This window comes from Chelonia mydas, chromosome 1, assembly GCF_015237465.2.
Source record: "Chelonia mydas isolate rCheMyd1 chromosome 1, rCheMyd1.pri.v2, whole genome shotgun sequence".
Classification (NCBI taxonomy): domain Eukaryota; kingdom Metazoa; phylum Chordata; order Testudines; family Cheloniidae; genus Chelonia; species Chelonia mydas.
In genome coordinates, this window is record NC_057849.1 from 228,573,089 (window position 1) to 228,596,138 (window position 23,050).

Below are 23,050 nucleotides of genomic sequence, written 5' to 3' on the forward strand. Positions count from 1 at the left end.
ATATATGTGTGTGCTTTAGCATGCAAGGCATTGTGGAAGAATTAAATATTATGTTGATTGTTATTTAATGGTTATAACAACTTATTTTCATGAAAATAAGTTATTTGTGGTTTTCTTCTTTCCTGTCTGGCACTCATTTCATTTTGCTTCATTTTCCGGGTAGCAAAAACTTAGAGGGTTTATCCACTAATCTATTTCTTTTTAAAAGATGATCTGAGGATTTTTTTTTTTAAATTGGACTTTTCCTTTCCTTCTGAAGAAGGTCCGGAAGGATTTGAGAGGCTTTTTTTTTTAAGGGTTTTATTTGTTTGTTTTTCACTGTAGAAATATCAATAATGTCAAATCTGGTCTTCCCTAGTTGTGTTGAACAATAACTGGAAGGTATAAAGCATACTTAGGGTGAGATCTTAATCCCACGAAGAGGTGAATGTGTTTTTTCCATATGATCGATATTGAGGCTAAGGACCATGAGGCTGTTCTAGCTTATGCTGGGGGACTACCCTCACATACAGGAAAGTGAAAGGGGAGCTTAAAGCCACCTTTTTCTCCCCCTCACAGCTCAGCAGAGTTTGGGTGGAGCTGAGAATCAGAATCCATGGGGCAGGTTCTCCACCATGCCTGAGTTCCACGAGGACAATAGGGGGCGGGGCGGCAGGGACCGTATGGTGCCAGTTGTGGATCCCTGATCCTCAGCCATGCTGCCCCTGAACAAATTGGAGCTTCATAGGAACAGCTGTAATTGGTGCCACTGAAGCAAGGCCCCCATCTTAAATCAATGTAAATTTGGGCATAGCAGAGTTGTGCTCTGCTGCTGCTTCTTCCTCTTTCTTCCTGAAATACCCCTGATATGTTGCCTCCTTTCTTCTTACACCAGGGATTGGGGAAGAGCTGGCACAGGATGGGTTAGAGCTAATTCTGTTCCAGCTTTCCACTGGCCTATTGTTTGTCTGCACGGGGGAATTTCTCCACTGATCTGTCCAATTCATACCACTTATGCATCACAAAGTAGCTTTAACAGTGGTGTTTTCTCCCTGGACGCTGCTCTGGTCTGTTTAATATGTTTTCTAAGCAGTGCCTCCAATCCAGCTCTTCTTCAGCCAAGAAGAGTAAACAAGGCTTATTTAAAAAAAAAAAAAAAAAAAAAAAAATCCCGCAGTAAAAGGCTTTGAGAATTTAAACCTACTTCCAAGGAAGATTGTCTAGAGTATCGTACTAATGATCAATCAGGAACTCTGTGCCAAATGCTTCAAGGATGTTGTACAGAATCTATCTAAGCATAGACATAACCAAGATTTCTCCAGCAAGTTAATATAATAACGAAGTCCTGTTGAATCTGTGCAAAAGTCCTTTGGATTTATTGAAAGCTAATCAGTGTACTGTTAGTAGAGAACAAAGCAAGCTTAATGAAGATGATAGATATGGGAAGTGTGTTTTCTTTTAGTATGTTCCTCCTGTTGATTGGGTACAGTGTTAATGAGTTGGATATCAAATGAAATGGAAATTGCTTTGTGTTTTGAATTATCTCCTTTCATTTTTTGTCTGTCAGTGTTTCCATTAGAAATCCCGTTTTTAACCCAGCCATTAAAATGCTCCTTGAGTTGAAATTTAGCAACTTTGTTTTTTTCCTGGATAGACATTTTAAATGTTATTTTCCTTTTAAACAAAATTTGGTTAAAATCAGTATGGCTTTTTATCTTCCCCTTAATTAGGGAGCATCTAAAAATAGCCTTTTCAGGCACTTTAACTGAATTTCCCTGTTTTTAAAAGCAACTTATTTTTCTAAATGTGACCGTTTCAAGCCATTCATCCGCAATATAAGCTGAAATATGTAACTTAAATTGCTAAATGTAAAATATATCTTATGACAGAGAGATGCAGGAAAATGGCAACAAAATATTGAGACATTAATATAGCCAATAATATGACCTTAGTACAGGATTCAAGATGATTCACACGCTTAAGAAACTTTAAAACTTTATTTTCACTGCAGTAAGTGTGATGAACCTCCAGTGGTCAATGGGGATAGAGCTTGGGACCTTCAGGACTAGGTCTTTTACCATTTGATCTAACAGAGTAGCTCCCTTAACTGGTGGTAATAGCAGGCTCTTATCCTTTCTATGGACAAGCTCCTATAGGTAACATACAACATGTCTGGGCACAGTATTACATGCTCCTCTAAGCAAACAAAGTGTGCAGGAAGATGCTCATGTGGGTAAGGCACTGGGCTGGAATTCAGGAGTTCAATTCCTGGCTCTGCAACTGACTTCCTGTGTGGTCTTGGGCAAGTCACTTAAAAAGCACTATTTCTGACTCAGTTCCCCATTTGTAAAATGGGGCTGCTGCTAATGCCTTCTGTCTTTCACTCTTTGTCTCTTACCTATTTAGATTGTAAGCTTTTTGGGGTAGGGCGGCCTTTTACTAAGTGTTTGTAACAGTACCTAATACAGCAGCCCTGCTCTTGTCTGGGGCCCCAGGGTGCTCCCAGAATATGCATGATAGGTCATCTCATGCACCATCATTTTGTGAAAGTCTCTACCAGTGCACACTATCAATAGGGGTTGAGCATGGGAACTTCAACACCAACATCTGATCTTTTCAACTGGAGCGAAGCTCTTATCCTTTAGATGGACTAGCCACTAGAGTGAGACTTCTCACACTTAGCCAGCATGTTACATAAGACAGACATGGCTCACAGTCTGAGTACATAACACTCTGCAGATGACAGGATTTATTAGTACTGTCTAGATTTAAAAGAAGGTATTACATTCTGTACACTGTGAATCCCTTTTATTGTAGATGCTGATCTAGTAAATTCTGTTTCAGTGAAACTCCTTTTTAATTGTTCGATCCTGTGAGGTGCTGAGAGCCTTCATGTGGTGCTGAGCACCCTCTCTCCTCCTTCGATTTCCATTCAGTAACCACCCTCAGAGCCCTCATCTCTCTGCAGTTTCAGCTCCCTAGTGAACTAGAATCAGTCACAAACTGTTCCAATGAATTACACGGTGCAAATTGCAGTTACAATTACCAGTGTGCACATGCTCGTAGGACCATAGACTGGAGGAAAACTCTCACAATGCCTATTGACGTCAGTGTGAGCCCCATGTGTGCACATGTGCATCAAGTCAGAATATAGCTCATTGTGCTGTTTTGTGAAAGAAATGATACAGCTGTACTTCATCCACTCCATGAGAATCTGGAGGTTAGAGGTGGGCTGGATGTTGTGCAGAGCTGGGTCTGATGAATCTGTGACTGCTTGACTACGTGCAAAATCTCCCCCATCTGTGTGCATCGCATCCTCACTGATTCCACTAGCTCTGGGTCTGCAGGAGTAGCAGCAGAGTGCGGCTTTCCTTATGACTGCTTAGTTGACCCTCTTTATTTGGGTATGGCCCAGGAACCAGGATATGCCCTTGTAAGATGATTGCTCTATAGTTACTTGTGCATATCCTGGATCAGTGTTTAGGTATGGAACTGAAGTGGCATAAAGCTTGCCACGTAATGAAACACATTTTCTACTCTTTCTCTTAATCAATTTTCAGTAGAGGTCTGAAGCCCAGACTATTATTTTGTGGTACTTTTTTTTTTTTCCTTCCCCCCAGCATAAGCTAAAAATGCCCAAGTCTGAAATTGTTGAAATACAAGCTGTGGAGGCCTAGTATGGTTGAGTTATTGGTTCTTCATTGCAGGAGCTGTTGGAAACATACTGTACTACTTTTAAAAAGTAGCACACAATGAAGCTGTTTAAATGATGATTTATGCAGTCCCTCTGATCTGAGCTTTGTAATTCACAATGCATGGCAGTCATACTATATATTAGCGGCATACTTCTCCTTATGCTGGCTGTTTCGTTGAAATACAGTTCTGTATGTTAAAGTAACACTGGAACTGTAACGGATCCATTGACCTGAAAATGCCTGAAGGATCATTTAGCTCAAGTAGGGCCTATTTTAGTTCTGTTTTCATATTTATAGTCTAAATATCTGCAGAGAAATTGTGGATTTCTACAATAATGGAGGGAACTTTTTACTAGCATTCTATTTGCGACTCTCCTATTCTTTGCTAGGCTGTTTGAGGGACCCTGAAAGTGTATTCTATAAATCAGGAAAAGGAATGGATTTGAAGCATTAAGACTTTATCCGAACTTAACTTTGTGGAGTTTATTATAGCTTTTGTGGTAGTGGGAAGAATACTGTAATTAAAGATGCACCTCAGATTTTTTTATTTATTTATTTTTTAAATTTTTTTGGGGGGTCTTCTGTTTTCATTTGGTTTCAGTTCAAAATTGAATTATTCTTGGAAAGTTTGAGCATAATCTGTTTAGTCATTTTTAACAAAGCAAGTGGGGAAAATATTTTACTAGTTTTTATTGTTTTTATAAAGAAGCCTAATTTTTCTGTGCAGAAGTAACTCAAAAATGGCAAAATTGAAGGCCCCAATCCTGCAGTGTGATCTGCCCAGGCAGACTGCTAGCCCCACGAGGAGCCCCATAGACATCAACAAGGCTGTGCAGATTAATGGTAGCTGAAGATTTTGCTCTGTATGTAGAGTTTTCTCTCTGATTCCTCCAGTACCAAAACTAAAAGTTGAGCCAGTTTGCTTTTCTTTTGTGTGTTATCAACAGAACTGTTAACTAAGTTCTGATTGTAGGATCAAATTCTGCCCCCAGTTACACCTGTGCACTTCTGTTGAAGAGAGTGGAGTTTGCATACTGTAACAGAGCAGAGTTTGGCCTGAGAACATTTATTGCTCCTGATGGTGGACCAAGCAGGAAGAACCCATCTTGACCTGGAGAATCAGGTTGTGTTTTCGGAACTGGCACTTAAAATAATATTATTTAAGTAGTTTATTTCAAGCTCCTTGAGGCAGGAGCTGTCTTTTTGTTTTGTGCTTGTACAGCCCCCAGCACAGTGGTGTCCTGGTTCATGACCCGGGTTCCTAGGTGCTACCACACCACAAATAAATAATAATAGTAATAACATTTGATTTTGGAGCAAATGCGAGAAAACTTAAAAAAAAAAAAATCGATTGTCATGCTGTCTGGTGTGGCTCACCACTGAGAGTATCATCCTCAGGACAGACTATCAAAAAACAATGCAAAAACTCCAAATTGGTTGTGTGTTCTATGCTTAGATTTCACCAACCATGTAGCAAATGTGAACTTGTAAAGCGCTGTCACAGCCTTAACATGGAGTCACAGACAATCCCCTTGGGCATCCTCGTCTATCTTGCTGCCCCGGCAAGCTTGCCTTTTGTGACAGATGGTCCCTTACACCAAATATCACATCAATATTCAGGTTACTCCCAGTCCCAAAGGACCAATCACTTACCTCAGGTCAATGGTACTTCAGATCTCAAACCAAAGGCAATGCTTGTGGCCAATCCTGTAAACTAAAGGTTTATTTACTAGGAAAAAGAAATCAATTATTTACAAGGTTAAAGCAGGTAAACACACACACACACGAGTTACAGTCAGGTTTCAAAAGGTAATAGAAGCTGTTATAATATGCCAGCTCTCTGTGGCTAACTCAAGCTAAACAGCTGAGGACCCCTTGCTTATGCCTAGAAATCTTTGCTCCTCAGAGTTCAAGCAGCAGAGGAATAGTTTCTTCTGGTCAGGCATTTTTATTACCTTTCGTCTACCATTCGAGCTGTGATGGGATGAGGGCTTGTGCGTATACCCTCTTCAGAGGTGTGGGAAAGCAATCAACAAAGTCTTTTGTCACCTGACGTTCCACAATGCCTTGCCTGTTGTCCATAGGCATTCTTGTGTTGCGGAGGAGATAACACCTCTTGTGGCAAACTAATATTTCACACTTGGTCATGCTTCTCCCCTGACTGTAGCAAGCATTTTTATAGTTACAGAGCAAACACTTCCCTGAGTGCTCCTTTAATGCCTTGGTTGACTAGTGGCCTACTGTATGTTGGGCAGGCTTCCTATTTCTGATGTAAATAAAAAAAAAATCTTTTTGTTAGTTTTTGCAACTTTAGCAAGTTGCTTCTCAAACTCTTTCTTGGCCTACCTTGCTGTACTTTTACACTTAACCTGCCACAGTTTGTGCTCCTTCCAATTATCCTCATTATGTTTGACTTCCAAATTTTAGAGGATGCCTTTTTGCCCATAACTGCCTCCGTTACTCTGCTGCTTAGCCAGGGCAACATTCTTTTGGTCCTCTGATTGTCCTTTTCTAATTTGGGTTATACATTTAGTCTGAGCCTCTATTATGGTTCATTTGAGTAGTCCCCATGCTGCTTGCAACCTTTTAATCCTTGTGGTAGCTCCTCTTAATTTCTGTTTAACAAGCATCCTCACTGAGTTCCTCTTTTTAGAGTTAAATGTTACCATGGCGGGTTTTTTATCACCTCTACGAGGATGTTAATTTTAATTATGTAATGGTTGCTGTTATCGAGCAGTTCAGCTATAGTCACCTCTTGGACCAGTTCCTGTGCTCCACTTAGGACTAGATAAAGAATTGCCTCTCTGATTGTGAGTTCCAAGGCTATCTGCTCCAACAAGCAGACACTCATGGTGTCTAGAAATTTTACCTCTGCATCCTTTCTTGAAGTGACACATAACCAGTCAATATGGAGATCATTTAAATCCTCCATTATTATTGAGCTTTCTGGTTTTGTAGCCTCGCTAACCTCCTGTAGCATTTCACAGTCTCCATCCCCATCCTGATCAAGTGGTCAGTAGTTTGTTCCTTCTGCTATACTCTTATTGTTCAAGCATGGAATTTCTGTCCGTAGAGGTTCTATGTTACAATTTGTTTCATTTAAGATTTTACCTTATTTGATTCTTTTACATATAGTGCTACTCCCCCACGAGTGTGACCAACTGTGTCATTCCTATATATTTTGAACCTGGTGTTATCATGTCCCATTCATTATCCTCATTCTCCCATTCCTGTTTCTGTGTAATAGAGCTATTTTGGAGTTCTAGTTGAGAAGTTATGGGGAGCAAGAGCTTGAGACAGGATTTAGAGTGGGCATCATAGAGGGAAGAAAACAAGCTGTTAAAGCAGACTTTCAAGCCTGTCATGCTGGCTAAAGGAAATACCGAAATCAGTCAGAGCAGCAGAGCAGTATCAGTACCGGACCTACAGACTTTGACTTGTGCTATGGCACTGAAAATAGCAGTGTAGATGTTCTCACTTGGAGTGGAGTTCAGACTCTGAGACCCACCTCTCTTGCTGAGTTTGAGCCCAAACTCCAGCCTGAGCGGGAATGTCTGTGCTGCTATTTTTAGTGCTGTTGCCTGAGCCGAAGTCTGTACACCCGGATTCTGAGATTTGCTGCCTCAGGTGTGGTTGTTTTTTGAAGTGTAGATGTACCCTTGCCTACCTCAAACTTATGCCAGTAAAACCACTATACATACTTATAACCTTTATACATGCACACCACACTGCTCATGCTTAAAACGGACTTGTTTAGATAACTAATAATGTCATCACAGTATTTGCAATATTGCATAGGTATTTCTAATACTGGGGAATGCTGCAAATACTGAGGTAGAACTGTTTCATTATCTTTCTTGAAAGTTTTTTTTATGTGCAACCATCGTGTGTAGGTGTTTGTCTGGATTTATGTCTACCTACATAAATGATCATCTCCTTGCCTATGTCTTCCAGTGTCAAAAGTTAAATTCTAGTAATGCCGTTAAACAATAATACTTTGTGTTTATTATTGTGTAGCATCTTTCACGCAAGCTTCTTTCACTACTTCACAATAGTTTAATTCATTAAGCTTCACAATCCTACTACAACGTAAGTAAGCATTATCATCTCCAGTAATAATGGCTAAACTGAGTCACCCAGCAGTTAAACACTGTCCACTTGACTACGTCTTCAGTGCAAAAGAGGTGTATGTTTATATATATATGTGTGTGTGTGTGTGTGTGTAAGTAAAATCCTAGTGGAGACAATGCATTCTAGTTTTACCTCAGTGTAGTTAGTCAAGGGCAACCTCAGGTGGGAGCTGAAGTGTTGACTTTGACTGGCTACCTTGAGATAAAAATTACCTGTGCCTTGTCTCCACTAGGGTTTTACATAGTTAGCTCTATCTCAATGGAAAAACACTCCCCCCCCCCCCCCCCCCCCCGCTTTTTTTTTCTTTTCTTTTCTTTTTTTTTTTTTGCACTAAAGATGTAGCCGGTGGAATTGAACCCTGGAATTTTGGTTTTCAGATGCTGGCTTTAACCACTGAGCCAATGTGCATAATAGGTGACTGAGCAAAAATAGGATACTTGCTGAGAATAAAATCAGTGTAAAAACGATGAAACAAAGTTATAACGAACGCTTTTCTTTTTCAGCTTAATCCACACTATCCAGATGGGAATACTGAAGGAAAGGTCATGGTAAGTGGAATGCTTTCTTTAAATGTACTGCAGGATATTTTGTTGTATTCTCAATGTAATATAAAGTATCAGCCCCGGGTGGAAGGGATATTTTTGTTTTACGTACATATGAAACACAAATTATTCAGCCTCTTGGTGTATCATTGTAGCCCATCAGGGTACTGGGAGGTGTAATTCATTAAGGTTCGTAAAGTGCTTTGAAATCTTTGGATGGAAAGTCCTATAGAACTGCAAAGTGGTGGTGGTTGTATTTGTCTATTCACCTTTTCCTATAAGGCCAAAACATGTTTCAGTTCTCCAGAAAGCAGGAGAAGGAAAGGGAAAAAGAAGAGGGTCAAGGAGTATTGAAAAGATCACAGCAGCACTTTTGATTACCATAGCCTCTATTAGAGTATATTTCCTTCTGCTTTGAATTCTGCTACCGCCAACCTTGGGCTCTCTGTATAAACAAAAGCACAACTAAGAACTATTGTTAGGAAAAGTTTTTCTCTTGCTTAATAAAAATGTGTTTGGTTTCCAATTGCAAATGGAACACTATGATACCTCTATACTATATTGGGGACTGAGTTGTTCAGAGGTTGGTAATGGGCTGGGGAGTCTTTCATGTCTAAGTTACTTGGTTGAATCCAGTGTCATATCAGCATGTACCAGCTGGTAATTGGTATTAACCAGTCAATACTGTCTGGTGGTTGCATATGTGACATTAATTGGTTGTCTTAATTCTTCTCAAAGTCGACAGATTTCCACATTGCTCTTTAGCACTGGGCTCTTTAGCAAAGAGACCAAGGACAAAATAAACTTGGTTATTGTTGAGTTCTGAATCAGTGCTCAGAGCTGTACAGATCACAGAGCAGACAAAGTCTCTGTCCAAAAGGAGCCGATAGCCTAAGGTCTGACTCTCCAAACATTTAACCAGTGCATGACACGTACTGTCAAAGTCAGTGGGGCTGTTCATAGCAGTAAGTGTTATTCCCAAATGTATTTGCAGGGTTGGATCCTTAGAAAGGAGTCTATAAGCTCATACATGGAGCAGTGAGACTGAGCTACCCTAGCATCTCTAGAGATCATAGTAAATGCACATGAGAGAGTATAAACGCTTTGGCTTACAGATCCTACCCCATCCAAAGCAGAGCATACGGAAACTGCGAGTAGGTCTACGCTGCAATCAAAACCCTGTGGCTGGCCATGCCAGCCCATTCGGTCTCACAGGCCTCAAGCGAAGGGGCTTTTTAATGCAGTGTGGACGCTTGGGCTGGTTTCTGGGCTCGAGGACCTGGCAAGGCAGGAGGGTCCCAGGGCTTGGGCAGCAGCCCAAGCCCGAACATCTACACCACAATTAAACAGCCCCTTAGCCCAAGCTCTGTGAGCCCAAGTCAGTTGACACTGGCCAGCTGTGGGTTTTTAACTGCAGTGTAGACGTACCCCTCTGTAGCCTAGTCTTGCCTAGGATTTAAAGATGTGATTGATGATGATAGCTAGCTCGATCTAACCCACAACTTCTAAAATGCTAGTCACGGCAAGGCAAGTTGAATGTTCGCACATGCTAAGGTGGTGGAGTTAAAGCCTGCTGGGAATCTGTTACCAACCAATCCAAGTGTTCAAAATAGTGAGTCAATCCTGTCCCGCTCACCAGCCGAAAATCATGAGATTGACTTAAAAGCTACAAGGTTTTTAAAAATAAATGTGGGGACCTTTTTATTTGCCTCCTGTTTTTTAAGCCTTTAGGGAACTCGTTTTCAAGCTTTTCTCTGTGCTAGAATCTTTTTAAAATGATTGCTGAGGTTCTGACAATCACATGACTCCAGGAGCTGGAGCTTTAATAAAAATGCCAAATGCTTTGAGGATTGACAGCACACTTCCTGATGTATGGCTTTATTGGTAACTCAGCAATACTAACCCAACATAAACCTCAATCTACAGTCACTCCTAGTTTTTCCTTCCAGGACCTCCTCTGTCCTAGTTCCCTCTGCACCCTCCTTCCCTTTATATCCAGGTTGGAGCTAGTTGGCCCCATCTGCTAGCATGATTCAGCAGTAACTACTTTGAATCTTCGTGCAAGCGACTGAACCTAGTGTTTCTGAACAGAAGAACCATGCATTCTTACACAAGGTTTTCCATTCTGCTATCCTGTTACAGTGTGGCAGTATTGGCAACTCTCATGATTTTTATCCTGAGGCTTGCGATAATTAATGTTTTTTTCAAAGCCACAACTCCTGTAGCTGAGAATCTTGCTTTTGTTTATAAAATATATTTATTTTTCTAGCCCTCATGGTTGTGGAGAAAAGTCTGAACATGTGAACCAAGTGCACCCTATAAGGCACAGAAACCTAGAAGTCTAATAAAAAGAACTCCAGTTTTTTAAAAAAGCTTATGATTTTTAAGCCAAACTTTTTGGGTTTGGCTCATGATTTCTGAGTGCTTGCCACTGACAAAGCTGGCGTGGGGAAGCCTGTTCTGTTGCTTCCCATACTGTAGCTCCTAAGGTAGAATAAAGTTAGAGATCTGTGGTCTGTAGGGTTGTCAGTTTGGAAGCTTTTTCCAAAGTATATAAAAAACAAACAAGAAGTAACTCACTAACCCCTCCATGCAATATTGGGGTTCATTTTCCAGTGCTCCACTAACTAGAGTTCTGTGCTTGTGACAAACAAGCACGCCATTTGCAAGTTAGGCACCCCAATCCCATTGGATTTCAATGGAAACAGGGCACTTAATTCTCTTAGGATAAAATTTTCAAAGTGCCTAAGGGCTTGTCTACATTACCTGCTGGATCGATGATCGCATCTGGTCCAGACACGATAAATCAACTGCTGAGCGCTCTCCCGTCTGCTCCAGTACTCCACCGGAGTGAGAGGCGCAAGCGGAGTCGACGGGAGAGCGTCAGCCATTGATTTACCACAGTGAAGACACCGTGGTAAGTAGATCTAAGTTATTCACGTAGCTGAAGTTGCATAACTTAGATCGATTCCCCCCCGCAGTGTAGACCAGGCCTCAGTGACTTATGAGTCTTAAGTCCCATTTTCAAAAGTGAATCTGACACTTAGGAATCTCAATATTACAAATATATTACAAATCAATAGGGTTTAGGCTCTTAAGGGCCTAATTCACTTTTAAAATGGGAGTTGTCACTTTGTCCCTTTTAAAAATGTTACCTTTAGGCTCTTTTGAAAATACTGCCAAATTGCCTAGTGAGGAAGAGCTTTAAAAATCCTGTTTCGGTTTCTGGTAATATTTGGCCTTACGATGAAGGTCAATACACTTGTTACCTATTTTTTCCCTCCAAAGCCTAAGAGACTATGTAACATGAAGGTCTTCCTGTAATTTAGAAGCCTTTATTAAATGCTGCCTTCTCCAGCTTTTGAAGATTGGAAGGTTATAATGTATAGTGCATCAAAAAGTCAGCGCTGTATGTTACAGCTCCCATTTAAATTCAGAATTGGTGTATTACGCTGCAAAGCAGTCTGTTATTTCCAATCACACAAATGTACAGCATCCACAGGGACACCATAAACATTGGGAAAATGTCAAGAACAGCTGGGAACGTGGGTTTCATTAATTCCTTTCCCTAAAAAGGCTGTCGCCTTTGGAAGGGTAAACTAACTCTCTCACAAATGAATCTTTGTGAGATAGCACTAATCCTAAGTATTTCCAAACTGGCATTTACTGTTGTGATTTCTTGGAGGTGATTTATATATATATAATATATATTTTTTGCTTGAATAAATAGGGCATTTCTGCCATGGAACCAAAAGGCCAGATCCTCAGCTTGTGTAGTTTTGACATAGCTCCATTGAGTTCAGTGGAGTTTTGCTTTACACCAGCTGAGGATCTGACCCAGAGAGGGTTTTCTTTCATATATAATTCCCAGGTGGAATTTTTAAACAAGTACTATGTCTCTAAAGGCTTTTTCCTTTTGTCTTCCAGCAACTGAGCTTGTTTATTTAAAAAAACAAAACAAAACTTTAATTAAAATTTTATTATGTGTAATGCAAGTCATCTGGTTTAAACAAGTGGAGCAGTATTTTAAAAGGCTCAGCTAGGAATTAATTTGGTAATAAATAATCCAAAAAGCACAGTTTAAAAATAAGTGTCTTTAGCTTTAAAATGGTAGTGTGTCTGTGCTTATCTAAAGCCAGCAGTCAGACCACTTGAGAGGCTCTGCACTTGCAGTGAGAGAGAGAGAGAGAGAGAAACACACACGGATGCTGGCACTTTATTATTCTGCTGTTGCACACAGGTCTGAATCAGCTCTGAAAACGCATACATTGTTTCTTACAGAATGTCTCTGGCTCCTAACAACAGAATTGCAACGTGATGTCTCTGCTAAAAATGGGATGACTCACAAATGAGTCAATAGGGAAGGTGTTATAGGCGGCTAACTGCTGTGCTGTCTGCCAGGGTTCAGTAAAATGCAGGAGCAAGGGTAGCCATTAATTTACTCGTTTTTCATATAGAATTTTTTAACTCGTCTAACCTAAACAGTTCTGTTCACATTGCTGCTATATGAAAATGCTGGTTTTCTAAGAGCCTACTAAACTGGGTTAACATATTGAGATATTACATTGTACTGGATTTAACAGGCATTTTAAGAAGTCCTGGCTGTTGTTAAATTTAATTTCTACTGAAGTCTGTAGAGTATTCATACAGGAACAGGGCATTATCCCTGTCTGTCTCTATGCCACAGGAGGTGGTTTTACCAATTGGAATTGTAGATTGGGTTTGCATTCTAAAAGAAATGATCTTCCAGGTCTGTCGCATTTTTGCACTGTTCTGTGCAGTTAAAATGAATGCTCCTCCATAAGTGAAGCCACATGCAGGTCTCCTGAATTTTAGGTATAAAAGACTGGGGATAGGATGTAGTTGAACAGTGGTGTCTCTTGAGATCTGTGGTGGTGCATATCTACTAGCAAATCATGCTAGTTGCTGTGAAGTAGAGTAGTCTAGTGGGCACTTGGAAATATCCAGGTATTGGGAAGGAGAAGTCTGATTTTGCCTGATTTATGTTACCTCTGGTTGGACTATAGTATTTGGCTCCAATTACATTAAACTTCTGTTTCACAACATAAAGAAACATTATATGTTTTAGAAAATTCCTTCCTATATAATATGATGTGTCAAACCAATGGCGGTAATCTAGTATCTGTGAAATTTTCTGTATTTTATATATAATCTACTGTAATTGGTTTAAAAAATATGCATAATGGGCTGAAATTTACAAGTCTTCTCAATTTTGTGCTGATGCTTTTTTCCAGATTGCATACATGACAGTGTTATCCCTTGGTTAGGAGTACCAACTCCATAAAGCTCATTGCCATCCATGACCACCTCATCTGTCACTCCTCCAATCTCGCTGTACTCAATGAAACCTGGATCCCACTCAAATGCTGCCTCTGCAGCCACTTTCTCTTCTCACACATCTCACACCACGACTTTAAAAACAAACAAATAAACAAAGATGCCCTAGGAAGGGTGTTGGGCTTTTCTTCTTCCACATTTGCTGATTCCATTCCCTCCCTTGCCCCAGTCACTGTCTTCCACTGAATGGTACACCAAGTGGATCTCCTTTCCCCTACCCATCTATGTAGCTAACTTTGACCACCCCCGCTAGTGCCTCTTGAAGTATTCTCTATAGTCCCACACATCCAGGCTGCCATTTTTTCTTTTCTAAGGGCAGGTCTACACTGCAGCCGGGATCGATGCTCTGAGATCGATCCACCAGCGGTCGATTTAGCGGGTCTAGTAAAGACCTGCCAAATCGACTGCAGATCGCTCTCCAGTCGACCCTTGTACTCTACCCCTGTACTCTATGAGAAGAGTAAGGTAAGTCAACGGGAGATTTATGCGTTATTCATGTAGCTGGAGTTACGTAGCATAGCATAGGTCGACTTACCGCGGTAGTGTAGACATAGCCTAAGATCCATCCTTTTCCTTATTCTTCAGAGACCTAAAACTCTGGTCCAGCTTCTTGTCATTTTATGTCTTCATTACTGTAATCTCTTCCTCCCTACCCTCCTTGCCACCCACATCACCTCTCTCCAATCCATTCAAAACAGAGATGCTGAGATCATCTTCCTTACCTGCCCCTCTGACCATATCACTACCCTCTCTGCATCCCATCTTTGTCTCCCTCTTCTCACTGCATCTAGATCAAGCTTCATGTCCTCACCTTGAAGGCCCTTCACAATTCTGCCCCTCCTACCTGTCCACTCGTCTTTCATTCCAATGATGGACACTTCATTCACTTATTTGCCAGTTTCTCACACATACAAACAAATAAAATGCCTTCTTCCATGCTGTCCCTTCTGAATGAAATGCCCTTTCTGCACTGATCAATAAAACTGACAACACAATAGGCACTGTATGCCCCTGAGGAAAGTGCAGTTACAGGAGGATTTCTGCTTCTCTCCCTTGTTTAGAGCAATGGGATGGAGTGTTAATATTTTCAGGGTTGATAGAAGAAGTGAATATTTAGCAAGGATTTGAAAAGTTTCTTCTCCACTGGCTATGAAGGGGAACTAGTTTCATCTGAACTGGTGAAATTCATTGCAATTGTGATGGCTAATCAACAGGCAGTATCCGTAATCAAAGCACCACTCTGATTATCTCTCACTATATAGGTCTTATCAAACGACTAATGCAAAGCAAGTGTATCCTTTTTATATTGCTTAGCACATTCCTTGGTTCATGACACACTATAAATCATGTTAATCACATTTCAGATCTCCACTGTCTGATTTTCTTTTTTGGCATCCTTGGCTCCCCTCTTTCTCTCTCTCTTCCACACCATATATTTTGTGTGCCTGATGTGCCAGGAATTGTTAATCTGAAACTGATTGCAAATCTTTGATAATATATATAATTTAAAGGCCTGATCCTGCAGTCCTAACAGAAGGAGTAACTGTTACACAGACCAGAAGTCCTGTTGACTTCAGTGGGGCTATAGATGTGAATATGGATTACTCCTTTCAGAAAGGGTTTGCAGCGTCAAGCCCTGGGAATTTAGTATTTTGGGCCACATTTACAAAGATGCAGATAGGCATGCAGTGGGTTTTAGGTGTCTAGCTCTCACAGGTTAAAAAAACTGGGCATGTGTAGTCTTGAGAAACCACTGGGGGGGAGCCTGATAACAGTCTTCAAATACGTTAAGAGCTGTTATAAAGAGGACTGGGACCCCCATGTCCACTGACGGTAGGACAGGGAGAAGAAGTAATGGGCCTCATCTGCTGCAAGGGCGATTCAGGTTAGATATTAGGAAAGACTTTCCAACTCTAAGGGTAGTTAAGCTCTGGAATAGGTTACTAGGGGAGGTTGTCCAAATCCCAGTATTGGAGGTTTTAAGACAGTGGTCCCCAAAGTTTTACCTCGTGTCCCTTCCCCCCGGGGCCAGGAATGGGGCTGTGGCTCTGGGATGAGGGGACGCATACAGGGGTTAGGGGCCTGAGGCTGGGGCTGGCAGCCAGGGCCCCGGGGCAGGCACGGGGCGGGCAGCTGGGGCCCTGCTCATTGATTCTAGGACCTGTTTCTGTTAGATGATGAACTCCCTCAGTTCCACGGACATCAGTGGGATTTGGGACCACTCAGCACCAGGCAGGATCCAGCCCCTAATGTGCTGTCTGTTTACACTGAGAATTTTAGTCGAGTCCAGCTGGCTGGCTGTGCCACTGCCAATCCATGCAGTGTCAGGTTGATTGTGAATGGAGCAGCTGCCTTGGCCGCTCTCATTTATCAGGTGCTATGATTATGACCACAAATGGGAAAAGAAAACGGACTCTTAGAACAGCAATTGAACTAATCTTTCTTTCTCTTTACATTTCGATTTTCATCCATTCTTTGCTTTGATCTTTGGCCCCTCCAAACGAGTGCAGTGTAATTACATCTGATGGGAGGCCAGGGTCTGCAACTATAGCAGGTTTTTGAAGTGCTGGTGTCAAGTAATAATCAGAGCCGGCTCTAGGCACCAGTTTTCCAAGCAGGTGCTTGGGGCAGTATTTAGAATGGGGCAGCAGTCTGTGTCCTGCGGCGGCAGTTGGGCGGCAGCTCCGGTGCTCTTCCCACCGCAGCAGCTTTCGGCAGCAGCTCTGCCACTGTTGCGGCAGCGGCAATTCAGCGGCGACTGCTTGGGGCGGCAAAATTGGTAGAGCCACCCCTGGTGGTAATGTACGTGGTACTGTAGTCTCTCTGCAGTGTGTGACCTGCTCCTGTTGTTATGACTTTCTGAGATCCTGTGTCCACGGGGCAGATTGTATCCTCTGTGTTACGCGCTCCAAAGCTGGCCCTAACACATCCTCACTGGAATGTAAAAGTAAAATTCAGATGTATTACTTGTCCACAAGGTAATTGGAGAATTTATAATAGGGCCCAGTGCAAGCAAAAACCCTTGTGCCTAATCAACAGAGAGACGGCGACCTGGCTGCTTCAAAGAAGAAACGGCAAGCAGGGGAGAAGATTATGTATACTTTGGTCTCTGTACCACATGGAAATGACATCGCATCTCTCTTTGAACTGGATGCCACCACTCTTCAGAGAGCTGATTGCCTGGTTCCAAGGTAAAAATAAAAATAAAAATGCTGCATTGACAAGGTTTCTCTCTAGCATTATACTGGTGAGTAAAGCCGAAAAATCAAACATATGCATCCGATGAAGTGAGCTGTAGCTCACGAAAGCTTATGCTCAAATAAATTTGTTAGTCTCTAAAGTGCCACAAGTCCTCCTGTTCTTTTTGCGAATACAGACTAACACAGCTGCTAGTCTGAGACATATGCTAGTGTTATTCTTCAGGTGAAATTGAGGAGCATTCCCAGATAAACAAGAGATGTATAAAACATGATCCTGCTGCTGTGACTAGATAAAATAATTATTAGGATAAAGCAAGTAAGACTTAAAGGGACACTGCCAAGATATAAAAATAGTGGGGCAAATGTTGCACAGGTGTGATTGAGAGCAGAACTGGGCCTAGTATGCTGTTTGAAAAAAAAATGTACTATTAATAAATCTGAGAGAATCATTCCCAGTAAATAATTTATGCAATGAATTTTGCCTTGTTTTCTGTGCATGCACTGCCCGTGACAGAGCATGGTTTCTTGGAATATATTTGTTGTTCAAATTCATTGAACAAGTAGTTTTTGAGGTTTTTTAGTCTAGAAATTAATTGTGAATATTTGAAATTTTGAACAGTATTGCTTAATTGTGATTGGTCAGATAAGTCATAAGGGTTTTTTTTCTGTTCCATGATTGAACATTCAGTCACTTGGGGGCAAATTCTCCTGAGTCAATTTAAAATTTGGTTTCTGATCATATTTGTGTATGCAACTTTGAAATTTGTTTTCTGTGCTCCTTTTTCCTAGCACAGTTCACTTGCATGAATATTCACAGAGTGTGAACATGAAAAGGGAGACTGAAAACTTGGCCAAAGTGAATTAATCTAAAAAAGTAGAATGAATAGTCACTGAAAAATGTTTGCATTAATTGCCCATCTCTAACACCACCACAAACTGAAAGAATTTAAAAAATCTAATTCGTGCTGTTTGTGCACTTGATTCTCAGCTTATGACTGATACTATAAGTGCTTGTTCACATGAGCGTTCTTATTGAAGTCAAGCTTACTCATGTGAGCAAGGGTTTTCAGGATCGAGCTATTAGACTGTGCCTACTAATGTGTTCCTGTTCTTTGAGGGTCACAACTCTGCAGAAGACTGTTCAAATAAAAGAAACAACATGTTTTCATACTTGGCTGAAATTCACAGAAGTATTTCTGTTCACGTTAGATTTTAGAACCTTCCCCTCATCATCTTTTACTTAAATAACTTTACTTGTGGTCTCTCTGTCATATTGTCTCAAAACATTCTGCAGAACAATGAAGTGTGTAGCTTCCATCATTTTTTCTCCAGACCTGTTGTTTTACTGTGTTTTGTCTTTAGGAACTCTTATGTTCGGTTGAGACACCTATGTACTAATACTTGGGTGACCAGTACTAGTATTCCTATAGATACAGAAGAAGAGAGGCCAGTGATGTTGAAGGTAAATATTGATACAAGTGTACTAACTTTCCAAACTCATTCCTATAATTATCTGTGAATGATTTAACTTCCCTACATATAAAGTTATATAATAATTCAGAGGAAGATAGAGGATTGCTCACCAAAATTAAACTCTGTTTAAAAAAAACACACAATATTTCAGATTGGGACTTGCCAAACAAAAGAAGACAAGGAAGCTTTTGCCATTGTGTCGGTTCCTCTGTCTGAGGTCAGAGACTTGGATTTTGCCAATGATGCCAACAAAGTTTTAGCATCCACTGTTAAAAAGCTGGAGAATGGAACAATAACACAAAATGAAAGGAGGTCAGTAATGTGTTTTTTTTTTTTTTTTCTTCAGGTCATTTTCATATAAAATGAATATGTATATTGTCCAAACACCACAGTAATGAGGGCACCAGTAAAATCTAGATAGATCGGTAGGAAGGCAGGTGAGGAAGGTGGTTAGGGTCCTAGCCTGGGACTTGAGACTGGCTGTGCCACAGGCTCCCTCGATGACCTTGAACAAGTCACTTAATCTCTCCTGGCACCTTAAAGACTAACAGATTTATTTGGGCATAAATTTTCAGGTAAAAAACCTATTTCTTCAGATGCATCTAGGTAAATCTTAGATGCATCTGAAGAAGTTGTTTTTTTTACCCGTGAAAGCTTATGCCCAAATAAATCGGTTAGTCTTTAAGGTGCCACCGGACTCCTCGTTGTTTTTGTGGATACGGACTAACATGGCTACCTCCGATACTTAATCTCTCCTGTGGCTCAGTTCTCCGTGGGTGTAATGGGGACAGCGGCACTGCCCTATCTCACAGGAGTGTTGTGAAGATGAAGTCATTAAAGATTGTGAAGTGCTCAGATACTATGGTAATGGGGAGAGGGAGGGGGCTTAAAATGATCTAAAATAAGGAGAAATGTGAGTTTCAAGATTTACCTAGATTATAGAGCAAACTTTAAACTGTTTGCATTCTGTAACATTTGGATCCAATGAGCCTGATTCTCATTTATATTAAGAACCTTTACCCCACTCTGGCAGTGTAATTTATATCCCCTTTACACTGCCAGAAAGGTGAATGAGTGTAAATGAGAATCTGGCTCAACATTTTCCACAGTATGCAGCCGAAGAAGTGAGCTGTAGCTCACGAAAGCTCATGCTTAAATAAATTGGTTAGTCTCTAAGGTGCCACAAGTCCTCCTTTTCTTTTTGCGAATACAGACTAACACGGCTGTTACTCTGAAACCTGGCTCAACATCAACTCTTCTCGCTTCTATCTATAACCCCCTGTCCTGTTCGTCCCTCCTACTTTCCATAGTCTCTTCTAAAGGCTGTTCGGAGTGGGTCTGCCCTTTGCATTCATCCGTGCTTCAACTTCAACTTCAGTGCTATTGGAGTGTCTGCTCTTTACACCCTCCCAGGAATTAAGGGACTTTGTTGCACATTGTAGCCAAATATATCATACTGCCCTGGGTGTAGTATGCTAGTTATTTTCAACGCTCTCTGGAAAAATTAAATATTAGATAGCATCTTTGGGTGCTGTTTAATTTGTAACTCTCATTCTGCCATGGAATATACACACCTTTTTATTGAAAATGTTAATTTTTTGGTGATAAAATTAAGCTTCTGTCGACAATTGAATCAAGAGGTTTTTGTCAATAATAAATAGATTTATCCTAACGTGGCATGCTATAATGGCCTAGGCATTGGTACTTAACCCTAAAGAGCTGACAGGCCACTTCATCACTGAATAGAGGCAGAGAAGCACAAAGTAATTAACTGGAGTGTGACGTAACAACAGTACATCTCGCTATTAGGCTTGTGACTGTGAAACATTGAGATTCATCATCATCGGGTAGTGGGGCTATTGCTGTGATACAGTGCTGAAAATATTTCATAGTGCTTTCTGGACGCTGGCATTATTTGTGTCTCTGTGATTTCCTGTGAAGGCGTAGCAGTCCTCATTCTTCCCTTCCCTGTCCCTTTCTGGCTTATAAAGGTAGGGTTCCTGCCAGCACCAGACTAGTTGGTCAGCCCTACAGCCGCATCCTTTACCTTTTGCTGCTTGGGCAGCACTCGTGTACTGTGAGCCTTGTTCTACTCAGATCAGGTTCCAAACAGATTGATGTACTCCATGAGATCCGCAAATGGGCTGAGATTTTTCAAAGCGGGCTAGGAGATTTAGCACATGGTTCCTCTTGAGAGTAATAGAAGTTGTGTGTTTAAATCCCCTAGTCTGTGTTTTGTTTTGTTTTTTTTAAATCTCAGCTGAAGATCCACATGCCTCTAGACCCTATATTTTAGAAACCTGGGTCTAGAATATATGTACTAGGCCAAATTCATCTGACACTTGGGGGTCTGTGGGTTTAGCTGCAGGCAGAATTTGGCCCACTCCTTGTTGAAAGCTTTTATTTTTCTTTCTTCCACTTTCCCTATGAGCTGGTCACGAACACCCAAGGTTTAGTTACTGAGCCCACATGGGATCATCTTGGCTTTTTACAGAGCTGCTGCTGGAAAGCCTGTAGCCCTTCTCAGTGATGTTTGTTAAAGTGGGTCTGTTGTCCATTTGAAATTCAAAGTTCCATCTGTATATGTTCTGCCATATGCATGTATAACTTACCGTTTTTCATCTGCCTCCTCCAGGATGGAGTAGCCATTTTCTAGTATTAGAAGTACCCCTTCCCTTTTGGTGCTCTTTACCATCACCCTTTCCCTTTAGCAGGGAGTGCAAGACGTGGTCTTTTGCAAATCCACCTTCAATACCTCCTTGGCCAGTAGGGGTACAGAATAGGAGGGGGATGCTTGCATGCTCTTGCACTGCATACAGTGCATCCTATCTAAAGTGGCCAGCATTAATGGTTACCTGAAAAGCTCTAGCTAAGCTGCATATGAAAACATCTTGCTGCTGTTGCTGGCATATTTGTGTAGATTATTTGTTTTGGGATACTGTCCATCAGTTCAACTTGCTTCCTGTTTTGTTGTGGTTCTTTAATGCTTTGGTAAACATCCTTGTGATGGATTTAAGCCTCTGCTGATTTAAGGTCTTGAATCCTTAAGCATGTGTCAGGCTTGGCTTTGCAGTGGTTGAAGTTCTGTTGTGCCACAGAAAGCCTGTTCTAAAATGTATGGATTTTTTTTTTTTAAATGAATCCTAGCAAGTGTTGAACTTGCTAGTAAGGATTTCTCTACTTGTTCTAGGTTTGTAACCAAGCTGTTAGAAGATCTCATTTTCTTTGTTGCTGATGTTCCTAATAATGGGCAGGAAGTTTTGGATGTGTTGATTAGCAAGCCAAACCGGGAAAGACAAAAATTAATGCGGGAACAAAATATATTGGCCCAGGTATGTTTTGGATATTAGCAGTTTGTTTATATATGTACCTATTGGGGAGCTCCTGAAGGAAGATGGTCGTTTAATTAACGAGGCTACATAGTCCTTTGTTAACTTCCACTTGGGATTTCTAGGTGTGAAATTAGCCACACGGGGCTCACTTACTGTTGCCTAAATGAAAATAGGAAACATTTGATGAGGGGACAATTGAATATAAATGGCTATATTCTTTTCTGAGCTACGCCTGTGCAACCCCACTGCATCATATGGCTATAAGAGAGAGTAAAGTCTTGCCCAAGGATGATAAAGTGGAAACACATTTTCTACTCTAGTCCCCAGTACTGTAAATGACTCCACAGCTGGTGAACCTCTGCATTCTCATGGAGCTGGAAGGACCCAGTTTGTGCTAAGATCTGTGCACTTGTGAATCAGACTTAATATTCTTTTTAAGTAGCTTCTTTAATAAACAATGGTGAATAGGCTGGAAAAGAGGAATAACAGAATTGTCCTTCCCTTTGACTGTAAATTTATCCAAATTTTTTCTACACCATGTCAGTGAGTAGATCAATGGGACAATGTCACTGTTTTAACGTCTGAGATTGTCAGGATCCCCCACTTCCCCATCACATTCAGTCTTATGTAGATGGCAAGAGTGGTGCCCTATTTCTTACCTGGCTTAAGGTACTCCTGCGACAGTTAATGCAAATATGAATAGAAATGGCCAATGACGGTCATACAGAAATGTTAGTTTTGTTCTCATACTCAGTGATTTTGATTCTGAACAGATATTTGGGATCCTCAAAGCTCCTTTTAAGGATAAAGGAGGAGAGGGATCAATGCTGAGACTTGAAGATCTAGGAGACCAGAGATACGCTCCATACAAATACGTGTTAAGGCTATGTTACAGAGTCATCAGACATTCCCAGCAGGACTATAGGAAAAACCAGGTCAGTTGTAGCCAAGATTTTTTTGCCAAAATTGTTACATAATCGTATACTCTGGGTCTGACCCTGTGCTCTGTACTTGTATTTGGATTCCCGTTGTATTCCAATGAAACAACTCTTGTAAGAAGGGGCTGGTGGACGGGGCTCTGTGTGCATTAGTGTGTAGCAAATCAATCATTAAAGTATTGACTTCTCTTGCTGAACAATGGTACTTTTGTTTAGGAATTTTTACAAGAGACCAGTGAGATGTTATGGTTTCATTTCCCCGGCACATGCTCCATACCATTTCTTCCTCTTTATAAGCTCCAGAGGTTCAAGCATGAGAATGGGACTCCCAGTTTGTGGGTCTCTGCTGTATCACTAAAATTATGCTCTTGGATGTCAGACTAGAAAGTGGGAGAGTTGCAG

General features: G+C 41.0%; 1 protein-coding gene across 4 annotated transcripts in view; it reads left to right on the forward strand.

Moving 5' to 3' along the window:
* ITPR2 (inositol 1,4,5-trisphosphate receptor type 2) overlaps window positions 1–23,050 on the forward strand; it is a 360,382-nt gene that overhangs the window by 116,968 nt on the left and 220,364 nt on the right. For 2 of the 4 annotated variants that reach the window (XM_043538510.1, XM_037915324.2), the window contains exons 10-15: window positions 8,309–8,353; window positions 16,745–16,896; window positions 18,268–18,367; window positions 18,530–18,690; window positions 21,569–21,710; window positions 22,484–22,645. In XM_043538510.1, coding sequence (XP_043394445.1) covers window positions 8,309–8,353; window positions 16,745–16,896; window positions 18,268–18,367; window positions 18,530–18,690; window positions 21,569–21,710; window positions 22,484–22,645 — 762 coding nt within the window. Of the gene's footprint in view, window positions 1–8,308; window positions 8,354–16,705; window positions 16,897–18,267; window positions 18,368–18,529; window positions 18,691–21,568; window positions 21,711–22,483; window positions 22,646–23,050 lie in introns of all 4 variants that reach the window. The other 2 variants (XM_037915321.2, XM_037915330.2) reach the window with 1 other exon arrangement.